The sequence below is a fragment of the Octopus bimaculoides genome, chromosome 12 (assembly GCF_046866305.1).
Source record: "Octopus bimaculoides isolate indiv1 chromosome 12, ASM4686630v1, whole genome shotgun sequence".
Lineage (NCBI taxonomy): Eukaryota > Metazoa > Mollusca > Cephalopoda > Octopoda > Octopodidae > Octopus > Octopus bimaculoides.
Genome location: NC_142939.1, coordinates 58394007 through 58409006, shown reverse-complemented (window position 1 = coordinate 58409006; position 15000 = coordinate 58394007). Strand labels below are relative to the sequence as shown.

The window sequence follows — 15000 nt, the reverse complement described above, 5'->3', positions numbered from 1 at the left end:
ACCATCACCACCACCACCATCATCACCACCACCTATCACCACCACCATCATCACCATCACCACCACCACTACCATCACAACCACCATCATCATGCTGGGCAAAATGCTTAATTGCATTACCTCATCAATCTTCATTATATTCAATCTCCTGTCTGTTCACCATCATTAATCTTTACTATAATCAATCTCAAGTATCTTCTTCATTGTTAATCTTCTCTATAATCAACCTCAAGTGCCCTCTACATCAATATCTTCTCCATTAATCTTCATTATATAATATTCACCATAGTCCAATCTTAGGCATCATTAATCTTCACCATAACCAATCTTCACTCTAATGAATCTCACGTGGTCTCCACTTCATTAACCCTCTTAATATCTTCATCTCCATCATTAATCTCCACCATAGTCACTCCCCAGCATCATTAATCTTCACTTTAACGAATCCCAAGTGTCCTCTACATCATTAACCCCCTTATTATCTTCTTCATTAAACTTCATCATAAATGTCCACCATAGCCAATCTCTGGCATCATTAATCTTCATGCTAACGAATCTCAGGTGTCCTCTATATCATTAACCACCTTCTCTATAATCAATCACTGCTAATTTGTTTTGTCTTCATTGTATTTTGTTTTGTTTATAAAATTATTTTCAGTCGGTGATTTGGTGGGTGGGTGGGGTTGAGAACACCAGCAGAATCTGGAAGCAGACACAGTTATTTGTTGCATTAGACACACATGGGTTGGACGATTTGACTGAAAACAGGCAAGCCAGAAGGCTGCACCAGGCTCCAATCTGATCTGGCAGAGTTTCTACAGCTGGATGCCCTTCCTAACGCAATTATACATATATATATATATGTATGTATGTATAATCAGTCATTCTCGTACTTCGAAGTTTGCCCTTAACAATTAAATGCACTAATTAATTAATTAATTAATTAATCAATCAATGCATTAAACTATCTATGGCTCATTGTCCATATATTTGTGTGTGTGTGTGTGGGGGGGGTATGTAATTTATTGTTTCTTTCAGGTAAGATCAACAAAAGAAGTGCTGCATCCAGTGGGGGATAAATATGCATAGGTTACAAAAACCTGCCTAGCCACATGTCCTCATAGCAAGAAACTGTTAGTGGCTCTTATCTATACACAGCGTACATTAAATAATATATGTGTGTGTGTCATGAATGGCACCCCTGAAATCATAGCTGTGGCTGGTGCCGGTGTCATGCAAACGACACCCATGCCGGTGGCACATAAAAAGCATCCATTACACAACTTGGAGTGGTTGGCGTTAGGAAGGGCATCCAGCTGGAGAAACCAAGACAAATCAGACTGGAATCTTGTGCAGCTGTCCGGCTTACCAGTTCCAGTCAAACTATCTTACCCAGTTTTTTTTTTTTTTCACTGATTATATCAAGTGATCCTGTCCCTTCTCAGTACTTTGTATAGTATATGTTTTATTGATCTCATTAGAAACAAAGGCAAAAATCATGGTGTAAGTACAGATAGCTCAAGCTTTTACATATAAGTTTCGTTCATGCTAGCTTCATAGAAATGCTTGTGTTTGTGTGTGTGTGTGTGTGTGTGTGTGAGAGAGAGAGAGAGAGAGGAGCTTTCATCTATCAAATTCGATTTGATTTAATTTGATAATTATAATTTTTATATCATTGTGTTTTGGTCCACACCCAGATTCTCATTCACCTAGTATTCCTGTTTTAAAACAACTGTATAAATTACTGAAACATCTGTATAGGGTGTGTGTGTGCATATTTATATATATATGCTTATATGTGTGTACCTACATGTGGTGGTATTGATTACTATATATATATATATATATATATATATATATATATATATATAATGTATGTATAGGTATGTGCATGTTTATACTCGTATGTATATATGTATGTCTGTTTATATATGTGGGTAAATGTATCCATATATCTAGGTAAATAAGTACCTGTGTTTATATAAGTATATATATATATATAAGTATATATATATATGTGTGTGTGTGTGCGTTTGTACATCTATATGCATGTGTGTGTGTCTGTATATCAATTACACAATAACAGCTATTTACTGATGATGTGTGTACAAATATATGTTTAAATAAATTGCAAAATGACATTTATTTACTGATATATATTTATCTATTTCTCATTTTTTTTTTTTGTCTTCTTGTTGCAGTTAACCCACCTAGTCGTTTAAAACACCTCAACAAACGACGAGTAGCTGTTCCCCACAGACATTTACCATCTAAATATCGAACTCGTAAACCGAGCGACTCCCGCTCGCACCACCCCCAACCTAACTTCCCAATCCAAATCATCGCCAACTCCGGCGGCTACAGAAGAATGCGTAATGCTGGTCTCGTCCTCTCCCTGGAACGTTTAGACGACGTCCAAGAAGATGAAATCATGGTCTGAAAAATCTGTCCCCCCTGCCCGCACACTCACCTGGCCTCTCCCCTTGCTGACTTGCTTCACTCATGGCAGCAAGTTGTTTTGGATTGACAAACGTATAAAGAGTACGACGACGACAACAACAACAATAATAATGATGATGATAATAATAATAATAATAATAATAATAATAATAATGTGCCTCTATGGAACTTGGTCAATGCATACATAGACACACTCATATGCGCACACACACTCATACATACACAGACACATGCTTGTACATACACTATGTAGTTATGTATATAAGTGTCAATGTGTGTGCGTGTGTGTTTGGTTGATTTATTTAAAAAAAAAAAATATAAAAAATCAACCAACCAACCAAACAAACAAATAAACATACCAGAAACAAAACAGAAGTTGAAAGAGCGAGAGAGAGCGAGAGCATGCGTTGGATTTTGATTGAAACAGCGGGGCTGGCTAACAGAGACAAAAAAAGAAAAGACAAAAGTGTTGGGTTCTCAGAGAGTATGGTGGTACGATCTGTGAGTGGAATATTTATTGTGTGCAATTTCTGGTTAATCTCTTTTTGTCTTTTTTTGAAAAGAAAGAAAAGGAAAAAAAAAAAGATAAAACAAACAACAACAAAAAAAAGCCTGTGATGATTTGATCGTGGGGAAGCCATTTTGACTACTTAAACATTGTATCATTTTCGTCTTTTTTTTTCATTTTTTTTTTTTTTTTTTACTTTCTTCTCCATTTTGCATACTTATTCACTGAAACACTATGCTGAAAAAGGAGTATTATACATACACACATGCTCACACATACACATAGATGCAGATACACATGTAAAGTTGCTCATATACTTCATGCAAATTTAAGTTTATGTACATACAATACATACTGGTGCAATTGCACACATGCAATCCTCTCTCTTTCTCTCTCTCTCTCTATCTATTTATCTATCTATCTATCACTCATACAATCCTATAGAACTGGTATATAAGGTCTCTCCTTTTTCTTTCTCTCTTTCATATACACAAATAGATAGACTTTCTCCCAAGATGTATACACATACATGATTTCATGTGTGCATACATGCATACATACATACACACACACACACACACACACACACTAGTGTATGTATAGGTATGTGTGTGTGTGCATGTCTGCGTGATAATGCAATAATGTGCATGTGTATGCATATTTGTGCTGTTTGCAGGCATAAGTAGACACATGCATTTTGTGCTCATGTGCAGACATGCAAACGTGCATAGCTGCATCTCTTGATGCATTTACATGCATTTGTACAGGCGTATTTGTGCTTAGGTACATACATGCAAGTGCAAACACAAATATTTGTATGCATACTCACACACATACATGCATTATATATATAGATGTATACATGTACACTTGTAGAAACAAGCACACAGACACAGACAGATACATAAATATGTGTGTGTGTATGTATGTATCTTTGTATGTATGTATATATATATGTGTATGTATGTTTGTATGTATATATATGCATGCAATCTGACTAATGAGCAAAAAGCATTTAAGATATCATATATCACCCACTTTTGAAATTGTTTTTTTTTTTTTTAAATCATGATATTGAAAATATCAAAGAAGATAAGCAACCTTCCATCAAAACCCCTACAACAAAAATGTCTGGGTAGAGGAACCAATGAAAAAAAAAGAAAAAGAATGAAAGAAAGAAGGAAAGCAAGCAAGCAAGAAAGAAAGAAAGAAAACAGTTTTTGTAAATAGACATTACAATTGGTGAAACTCTCCCCTTACTAAAGCTGCAGATGATTGGTGGACCCCCTTGTTTAGGCAGCGCAGAATGGGGATAAACATCTGCGACTGTCTGCACCTATTCCCCCTCCTCTTTCATAATGATGGTAGTAATAATAATAATGTACCACCTCCCCTTCCTCTTCCTCCTCCATCTCCACCAAATCTTCCTTTTGCTATTATAAACCATTGGACTTGGTTAAACAAGTAATCTATTTGAAACAGGGGTGGATTTCACGAGGCTATCTATCATATTCTATCTATCTATCTATCTATCTATCTATCTATCTATCTATCTATCTATCTATTTGTCTGTCTGTCTGTCTGCCTGCCTATCTATTCATCTTCAATATTGTTTAACTACAACAATATCAACAACAAAAGCAGCATGACAAATCCAGTAAATTGTATTGAGGATCAGTTCTGACTTCAGTGAAATCCTGTGTGATCAATCAATCAATCAATCAATTAATTAATTAATTAATTAAAAAAAAACAACAAAAACAACCCAAAGCAGAACAAAAAAATATAAAGTAACCAAAACATACAACTTGAGATTATTTTTTCAACAAATCAGCCCACCTCACTCTACTCCACTCCACCAGACTACACTCAATTACATCAGGCTACACTCAACTCAACTCAGATTCCATTGCAGAAATATCTCATTCCTGTCCTATTTTTTTTTTTTGTGGTCAAAGAAAGACTGAATAAGGAAGAAAGATTGGTTTGCTTATTTCTGGATATTTTTTTCTTTTAAAAATCGTTGGAACTGGGAATGAAAGTTAAATATTGGATTTCCATTTAAAAAATATATTTTTTTTCTTTTTCTTTTGCCGTGTTGGAGAATGTTGCTGGAAATCCCGGTCAGCGTCGAGACTTTGGCAGCTTCCTTCTAGAGTGTCGTTGGGAAGAAATACGAAATGATATGGTAATAGATAGAAGATATAAACAAATAAACAAAATGATGATGATGATTAATAAGTGTCTAGTCATACGTGTACATTTGTGTCTATGTGAATGTATGTCAATTCATCATACACACTATATATATATATATATATATATATATATACATACACACACATATATATGCATGAACATGCATGCATTATATCATATATAGTAATATATATATATATATATATATATACACTTGCATACATGGTGTGTGTGTGTGTGTGTGCTTATGTTTAGTTGTAATGAAACTAATTTTACATTAATATGAGTGGTTACTCTATATTTCTGTTGAGTTCAAATCTATTATTCTTTAACAAGAATGTTGTCGACAGTGACTTTGAAGTTTTGGCCAGTTAAACCATCATCCAATGATGGCTTAACTGGGCGAAACTTCGAAGTCACTGTCAATAGTTTAATTATAATAATAATCATATATATATATATGTATGAATATTTATATATGTGCATATATAAATATATATATATATATATATATATGAATATATATATCTGTGTATATATATATGTATATATATATATATATATATATATATATATGTGTGTGTGTGTCTATATGTATATTATATACACGTGTAATATGTCATATATAGATTATATATATAATTGTACATTGTTTATAATGTCAATGTAGACACTGTGTGTATGTGTATGCATGCATGTATGTATGTGAGATGTTTTGTTATTTTTCAAACTACAAGAAATTTATGACTTTGCTCAACTGTACATAGAAATACACCTAGCTTAGATAAAAACTAAGAAAATGTAAAGCAGCTCCCCACGCCTCTCTCTCTCTCACTCTTTCTCTCTGTCTCTCTTTCCATATAAGGGAATGAATTGATACCAACCTGCTAAAGACTTACTCTGGTTTTATGTTACAAACTTCTGTTTCAAAGTGGTCTAAATTTAAGCCTTTCATCAAAATTTCATGTTAATTTATGTTCCAAACATTAGATCCAGGTTAATGCAAAAGTTATTTTACTAAATTTTTCACTATTTTGAAAAATTAATTGATTAAAAAGCAGTCTATGTCAACAGGTGTATGGTAACAAAAGAGTTGAAGTGATCTAAATTTTAACGTTCCATCAAAATTCCATTTGTGTTTCTATAGAAATATGGTAATAAAAGGGTTAAGGAGTCAGAGGTTTATGCCTAGCTGCATTTAGTCACAGTCCTTGATGTTCTGTGTTCAAACCCTACTAAGGTCCAAGTTTACCTTTCATCGTTACCAGGGTTTGAGAAGGGTCTCGGATTAGCAGAATAAAGGATCTGTCAACTACTAGGTATTAATAAAACCGACTACACTCCTCTGACCTTGCTATTTCTGTCCATATACCCTGTATTAGAAATCAAAATATGTGTTTTTATTTTATTTTGATTTTTTGTTGTTTTTCTGTCCTTCCATCCTCAATCACTTTTCACCGATGCTGTTGAGATATATTGGCAAAATTTTGATTGGGTTGCCTTTAGGTTTGAGCAACAACAAACCTTACTTATGAGGGCACCTTTATGAGGACCTGCCAGAAATAGCAGCCAACTTCCTGACTTAAGGTTGGGTGTATTAGTTTAGTGCTAGATATACAGGAAAATGTGTGTGTACACACACAAATATGTACATATATGTCTACGTTTGTATGCATGTATTTGTCTATGTCTGTATATATATGTGTGTATATATATATATATATATATATATGTATATGTATTTGTCTATGTCTGTATACGTGTGTCTGTGTGTGTGTATATATATATATATATATATATATATGTGTGTGTGTGTGTGTGTTGATATGTGTATATATGTATATAATGTCCTCTGTTGAAAATATTTGCATTCATTAATAGATTATAGCTCTCCATCTCACATGACTTTTTCTTCCTCTGACTTCTGTACTAAGACATAGAATGACCTTTCCATTCTGAACCTCACAGTAACACATGGACCGGCCCTTTCCACTTCTTAATTCTACACTAGACTAGGCTACTTCTAATATAGGTGTGCGATGTATAGTATGTTCCCTTTATGTCTAGACAAGCATTACTTTGTGATTAATCTCCCCACCAAGAAAAAAACAAAACAAAAAAGAAAACTGTTAGACAGGCTAACAAATGTGAATAGCTTGTGGTAGAACTCTGCCACCTTTGGTCAATTAGCAAGTTAATCATCTTACACACATTGTCAAGTAATTATTACAGCACATTCACACACATGCATACGTATTGCAAGGTAACATTCACACACACATTGTAAGGTGACAAGATGACTATATCACATTCACTCAGTGGAAGTATCCAGTTTTTTTTTTTTTTCGTCATTTTACCTGGCTAATATGTCATCATTGAATCTTTTTATAATCCATCTGTTTGAAATTACACTTTCCATATCTTCATATCATTTCTTTCAAGATGACATTGGACATTTTCTTATTGCAATATATTCTATGGACGCTCTTACTTCTTTATTAAATGATAATAATGATAATTATAATAATAATGATAATAATAATAATAATTGTTCATGCTTCCTCTCCAACATAACTTTTTTTATGGCAGATCCTTAGAGTTATTTAAGGATAAAAATAAAACTGTTTTTATAAGCTCAAGAAAAAAAAAAAAAATTATCCATCGAAAAAAAAACATTTCCTTTCCAGAAAGTTCTAACCTTGGACGATGAGGATGTTGGCTGATTTTCCAACTAGTCATTGATAAATTTCATCCAACTGGAGATATATATGTATATGTGTATATATATGGCCTCATGGGATTTCACTGAAATGTAAAGAAATGCTCCATCTGGTTTCTTTTTTCTTTTGATTTTTTTTGTAATCATTTCAATCGAATTTTTAAATTATTTTATCAATTTATTATTCTCTCTCTCTCTTTCTCTCTCTCTCTCTCTCTCTCTCTCTCTCTCTCCTTTCATATTTTAATGCCTCAGAAACTCAAGCCATTTTACTCATTGCAATGTTGAATAAAGTTTCATTTAACATTTTGGGGATTCTTGCAAAATGTTTTATTTCAAAATGATTGATATGAATTATTGTACTCTTTCATGTTTTTTTTCTCCTTTTGTTTTCTTTTTTCTTTGCACAGGAATTAATGAAAAAATCTTAATAAGTGTTAAGAATTGATATGTACGCATGTATGTATATTCATCGATAATACATTAAAAATGAAGTTCAATTTTGCTTGCTTGCAATGTTACACATCCAAACTGTCGCATAATGGGAAAATACTTTACTTTCAGAGTGTCCTTGAAATGTGAATACAAACAGAGTATAAGAAGTTTCGTGTAAATCGGACCAGTAGTTATTGAGATATTCAGGGTTTTGGGCTACAAATACCCCAAACGGGGCATAATGGGAAAATAGTCCGAAAATAATTTAACCATGAAAGGGAAGAAACTCTAACCTTTCCATTAGACACATTATGATGGGCAAAATATTCTTAATTGAAAATGACTTTAAAAATACGGCAAATATTTCATAAAGAACCTGTTCGTAACCTTGGTGTGAAATAGTTTTTGCCATAGGTTTCTTTCGAGTGCAATCATCATATCTCACTTCTAAAGATTTGGCTGCTATTTCTAGCACACCCTGCTACCACGTAACAGCTATTTGCGATAAAGGACCCGAAATGCCTTATGAAATATGGTTTTGACTAATCCACATACAGTTTAGACATGGTTTGCCGAGCCTACCAATATTCCTTAATTTGTTTATATTCATTTGTTAATGATATTTTTTAATCCACATCATTAACTGGTTGTTATATTATTGTTGTTATTTCCATTCAGAACAGGTTTGAACATTTTCATAAACCGTTTTTCGTTTATCTTTCTTCTTCCAGTCTCACTTGTATCATGTAGATTGTGGAAAGGAAAAATTAGAAACCTTTTCTGACCACATGTTTCTATATATTCACTCTGTAGAAGACACACATGGAACAGATACCTCGATGACTTTCCTAATTTAGACCAAATCCCTAGAAAATCTGGAAGCATTCATCACCCTCCCCAACAATCTACACCTTAGTCTCAAATTCACAAGAGAAATGAGCAACTCACAATTACCATTTCTTGACATAATGGTTATGAAAAAAAATAACACCACAATCAAAGCACAGAAACACATACCAATACCTAAATTTCAAATCTTGCCACCCAACACACAAAATGCAATATCCCGTACTGTCTAGCCAGGAAAATTTGTACTATAGTAGATGATCCAAATATCAGAAACGCACAGCTTATAGAACTCAAAGGGTTTCTGCTCAAGCAAAATTACCCTCTCCTACTTAGAGAAAATAGCGTACAATGTGCAAAAGAGATACCTATAGAACAACTTAGTGCAACACGAAAAAGACGAACCCATCAAAGGAAAACAACAACCATTTCTAGTAACACACAATCCGCATCACCAAAACATTTTTAACATCATTAAAACAAATTTGCCATTCATAGAACGAAGTGAAAAATATAAAAAACAGCAGCTAACCAAACACTTATCTTAAGCAAAAGGCAACCACATAACCTAAAGAAACTATTAACAAAGGCAAAATTCAACATGAAAAAATAACAGGATAAAGCATTCATAGTATTCAAGTGTAGCGATAACAGATGTGGAACGTGTCAATACATGCATACTGGTAGATCCGTTAGAGCAAAAAATGGACAGGTTTTCACAAATGCAAATATGAACTGCAAAAGCAGAAATTTGATCTGCATTAAATGCCTGAATTGTGAGGAATTATATATAGGAGAGACGGGGAATGCATTATCGGAACGTTCATGAGTCCACAGAAAAACAAATCCGGAACACCAATGTTCATTAAATTCCATTGAGCGAACATATAGAAACATGTCAGAAAGGGTTTCCAATTTTCCCTTTCTACAAACTACATGTTGGCACTCCGTCGCTTACGACGTCGAGGGTTCCAGTTGATCTGATCAACGGAACAGCCTGCTTGTGAAATTAACGTGCAAGTGGCTGAGCACTCCACAGACATGTGTACCCTTAGCGTAGTTCTCGGGGATATTCAGCGTGACACAGTGTGACAAGGCTGACCCTTTGAATTACAGGCACAACAGAAACAGGAAGAAAGAGTGAGAGAAAGTTGTGGTGAAAGAGTACAGCAGGGTTCGCCACCATCCCCTGCCGGAGCCTCGTGGAGATTTAGGCGTTTTCGCTCAATAAACACTCACAACGCTTCGTCTGGAAATCAAAACCGCGAGTTCGCTGCCCTAACCACTGGGCCATTGCGCCTCCACACAAGTGAGATCAGAAGAAAGATAAAAGAAACGTCTTCTTATCAAAATGCTCAAACGTTTTCTGAACGGAAATAACAATAATATAGCAGTCAGTTATAGTAGAAGACACTTGCCCGATATGCCGCCGAGCAGTGGGATTGAACCTGAAACCACGTGTTTCAAAGCGACCTTTTTAACCGTAGCCACCCCATCTTTGATTGGGACATAATGCATTTATGACTACCTTATCCGAAATGCCTGTACTTGTTGCAATTATTAATATCAAGTCGGTCTTGATCTCGTTTATGACCAGAAATGTTCCACTTGTGACCATCCCGTCTAATATTCGTACATAGAGAGGACTTCTTTATTCAATGCGACGTTCTTATTTTAAGACATAAAGTTGTGATCTGAGGTACGTTTTCCTGCTATTTGTAGCAAATTAAACTATCAAGTCCGGTTTGGTGAGAAGGGAGATCACTCTAACTAACCGGGCTAACCTTTGTGAGATTGCAACATATTTGAGGAATTCTCTGATCGGTGGTTAATGGGTCCATGGAAACTTAAGAGAACACTTTGAAGAATAATTGATAGAAAGCATCGTAATGTCGTCATCATGATAGCTTAGTATGATCCACGTATTGTTCGCTAAAGGAAGAGTGATAGGACGGAAGGGGAATCAGCCAAGTGTATAAGAACACATTTTCCAAATAGGTGTTGTGTTGAAACAAGTCTAGTCATCAAAAGAGAAACATAGTTGGAACGACTGAACAAGGGAGTCCATATGGCCCCTGAGGGTCCATGCAATAAAATAGTAAATTGGAGACCCACAATAGTATTGTAAGAGCCCTTGAAAAACGTTTGCCTTTGTTGTATATATTGGTATGTATTGCAAGGAAGAGTTACGTTTCTTTGTTTAACGTTTTACGAAGTTCAACCTACACAAGTTAATGTGCGGAAAGTAAAATAGGGATTTTGAAAGATGTTTCTATAAAGCTAGTTTGTAAGCATCAAATGGCTATGCTGGTCCACCAGAATAAAATAATAATTAAAGGGGGTCCAGCGATATGGTCGTTCGACCTGCTAGAAATAGCAGCCAAATAATTTTAAATGTACTCTACATTAGGTAATGAAGTCCTAGATAGAGAAAGGAAAATGACGGGTTGAATGATGGAACGTATCTGATCATGTGCTCAATCAGGCCTCACCTAGGGTTAAACAATAACATTAAAAAAAAAAAAGACATATATGCACAGGCATGTTACTGGTAAAAAGCCTGCTTCCCAAGCACATGACCCCGGGTTCAGCCTCACTGTGTAGCACCTTGGGCAAATGTCTTCTACTATAGCCCCGGGTCGACCAAAGATTTATGAGTGGTTTTGGTAGACAAAAACTGAAACCGTCATGTAATATATATACATACATTCATATATACATATCTATACATATAAATTTGACATGGGCGATTCTTTATATATATATATATATATATATATATATATATATATATATATATATCATAATCCCTCGCTATATAGCGGTTCACCATCACGCATTCAGTACTACATCGCGGATTTTTCTGGCTAATATATGTAAATTTATATCGCGGGTTTCTGTGGCCTGTAGGTATTTATTTATTTTTCTTTTTAGATTTTAAATATTTCTGCGGGAGGTTTTGGAACGCAGTTCAATGACTGAGAGAAGTAAAAGAAAAGAAAGGTAAAAGATAAAGGAATGGCATAATTTATTTAGCATTACAGGGTTCAGTTTCTGTCCTTCTTTTGTTTTTATACAGTAGCACTAACTTAAAGGAGATATGCTTGTTATTTCCAGCACACCGTGTGACCAAGATGACCATCCCTTGTTGACTTATTCCCCTTACCATATCTCTGTCTGTCCCCTTGTTAGAATACGTTGTTCTAGTTAATGTAATGTAATTAATATATGTCCTATATTGCTCGTTGAAATAGTAGTGGAGGAGTTATCTCCCTTGCCACACTGAACCTTTTCCATAGTTAAACAGACTGCAACAGCGACAAAATATTTCCTTTCCTCAATGATAAAAACACGCACACATATGCTAAGGGAGGGATAAAACTTTCTGTTTTAATAATTGAGATGCGGCCATGCTGGGGCACCGCTTTCAATTGTTTTTACGTTATTTTTAAGGGTTTTTGTTTTATTTCTAAACCTGACACCGGACAAAATGCCACTAAGCATTTTGTCCGTCTTTTATGTTTTAAGTTTAAATTTCGCCAAGATCGACTTCGCCTTTCATCTTTACGGGGTCATTAAATGAGCACTAGTTGAGTACTGGGGTCAATGTAATCGACTAGCCTCTCCCTCACAAAATCCCAGGCTTTGTGCCTATAGTAGAAAGGATATTTAAGCCCGTTACTTATATCGGCTTCTTATGACAAACCACTTAAAGAACGGAGACGTAAAAAGAACCAACACCGGTTGCCAAGTGGTAGTGGGACACACACACACATGCACACATACATGGCTGTGGGGTAAGAAGCTTGCTTTCGAACCATATGGCTTCGGGTACAATCCCACTGCGTGGCACCTTGGGCATGTGTCTTCTACTATAGCCTCGGGCCGACCAAAGCCTTGTGACTAAGTTTGGTAGACAAAAACTGAAAGAAGCCCGTCGCATATATGTATATGTATATACATATTCTTATTTTCTGTTACTTGTTTCAGTCATGACTGCGGCCATGCTGGAGCACCACATTTAGTCGAGCAAATCGACCCTGGGACCACTCACAAGGTTTTTGGTCAGCCCGAGGCTATAGTAGAAGACACTTGCCCAAGGTTCGACGCAATGGGACTGAACCCGTAACCATTTAGTTGAGAAGCAAGCTACTTACCACACACCCACCCCTGCGCCTACATACATACATACATGTATATATATATATATATATATATATATATATATATATATATATATATATATATATAGTGAAACTAACACCTCGATCGCCATTATATACAAACAAACCATCTTCTCTCGCTGTTATAAATATATTCAAGTTCGGGCGTAGTAGAGAGCATCCTACTGTATCCATCACGTGACTGATTATTATTTGAAGCGGCAACTGCTTCGTACCGTTCCCGCCAGAACGCAAACTGTCCAATCACAGCCCTTGATAAGGTCACGTGATAGTGTTCTTCTAATGCCTTCTCTGGAGCCCCTATTTTGCTTTAAATAGCCTACTAGATACCCAGCTAATTCGTCTCGGTTCAGATCTCTTAGAGACCTGTTCCGTGTACCACACAGCAGCAGCAGCCAGTGACAACAACCAACAGCTTCGTACAACTACGACTACCAGCATCGCCGCCAGTCAACACGACACTACGAACTACAAGATTCGCCACCGACGTCGCCAACATCTTCAACACGACTTTCCACGTACACAAGCTACCAAACAGTAACCGCGGCACTTCTCTCTTCGATTCTGTTTGTGCGATTCACCTTCGCCACGATAGACAACAGACAAGAACCTAGCCTGCGACGAACATCTGTATTCCAGAACCCGGCTCGGCATGGAAGCCCTAACATCACGACGAGTGATCCACTGCCACACACGCCTCAACTTCTTACGTACAGACTGTTACTATTGTGTACTCTAAGAACTGGCAAATTCTTATATGTGTTACGGACTCTTTTTCTATCTGCTGTATCTCACGCATACACATACATGTATCACTTACACACACTCTTTTCTTTACACGACGGCCTGTCTTTTATTATGTTTTAATATGTCGCATTCACACTCACACACAGACATACATTTTAATGTTACAATAAATATTACAGTTATTCATCTTTATACGGTTGTGTTCTATCGTCTTCCTTACTGGCCATTTACGAATTCACTATGTTATCGAAGTATAACATATGTGTATCATTTGATATAATTTTGTGTTCGACCGTGTGACGCGTTATAAGAAAGGAGCCCTGTTTTTCCATTCGTCACCATTTCTCCTTTTGAGTTCGCACGGTCGTTCTTACATATATATATATATATATGGATAATACCGTACTAAATTCTGGTGCCTCAACTTAAGTACCATATTCATCTGAATCTCTCTCTATATATACATATATACATTATATATTATATATATATATACATATATATATTATATATACATGTTATATATATATACATATTATATATGACTGAGCTCTCAATGCTCTCACTGAGTCCAACATGCAGCACAGCGTTACTTGCTCTGTCATGTGGTGCTGTTGAGCGCGCCCATAGGCTTAATTTATCACATAGAGGTAGTTCCTATGTCTGCTGATTGTTGAGCGTGGTAGCGACAGCAGCAAAGCAAAGTATATCCACTGAGACCTTTTTGGTGCATTCAAAAATCACATACACCCCCACCCACTTTTCCATGACATGGTTAGGGCCTGGAATCTTCCAAACAGACGCATGGCATGTCACTTAGTCGAAGTAGCCCTTCATTTTTACTCCACAAATATTTTGTCGTCAATGCTGCACTTTCCCGTATCACTTTTCAACTTAACTGT

General features: G+C 35.7%; 1 protein-coding gene across 4 annotated transcripts in view; it reads left to right on the top strand.

Moving 5' to 3' along the window:
• LOC149133102 (unconventional myosin-IXAb-like) overlaps positions 1–4729 on the top strand; it is a 54416-nt gene extending 49687 nt beyond the window's left edge. For 2 of the 4 annotated variants that reach the window (XM_089361095.1, XM_089361094.1), the window contains one exon: positions 2202–4729. In XM_089361095.1, coding sequence (XP_089217221.1) covers positions 2202–2440 — 239 coding nt within the window. In that variant the 3' untranslated portion in view covers positions 2441–4729. The remainder of the gene's footprint in view (positions 1–2201) is intronic. The other 2 variants (XM_089361096.1, XM_089361097.1) reach the window with 1 other exon arrangement.
• Positions 4730–15000: the final 10271 nt, after the last annotated feature.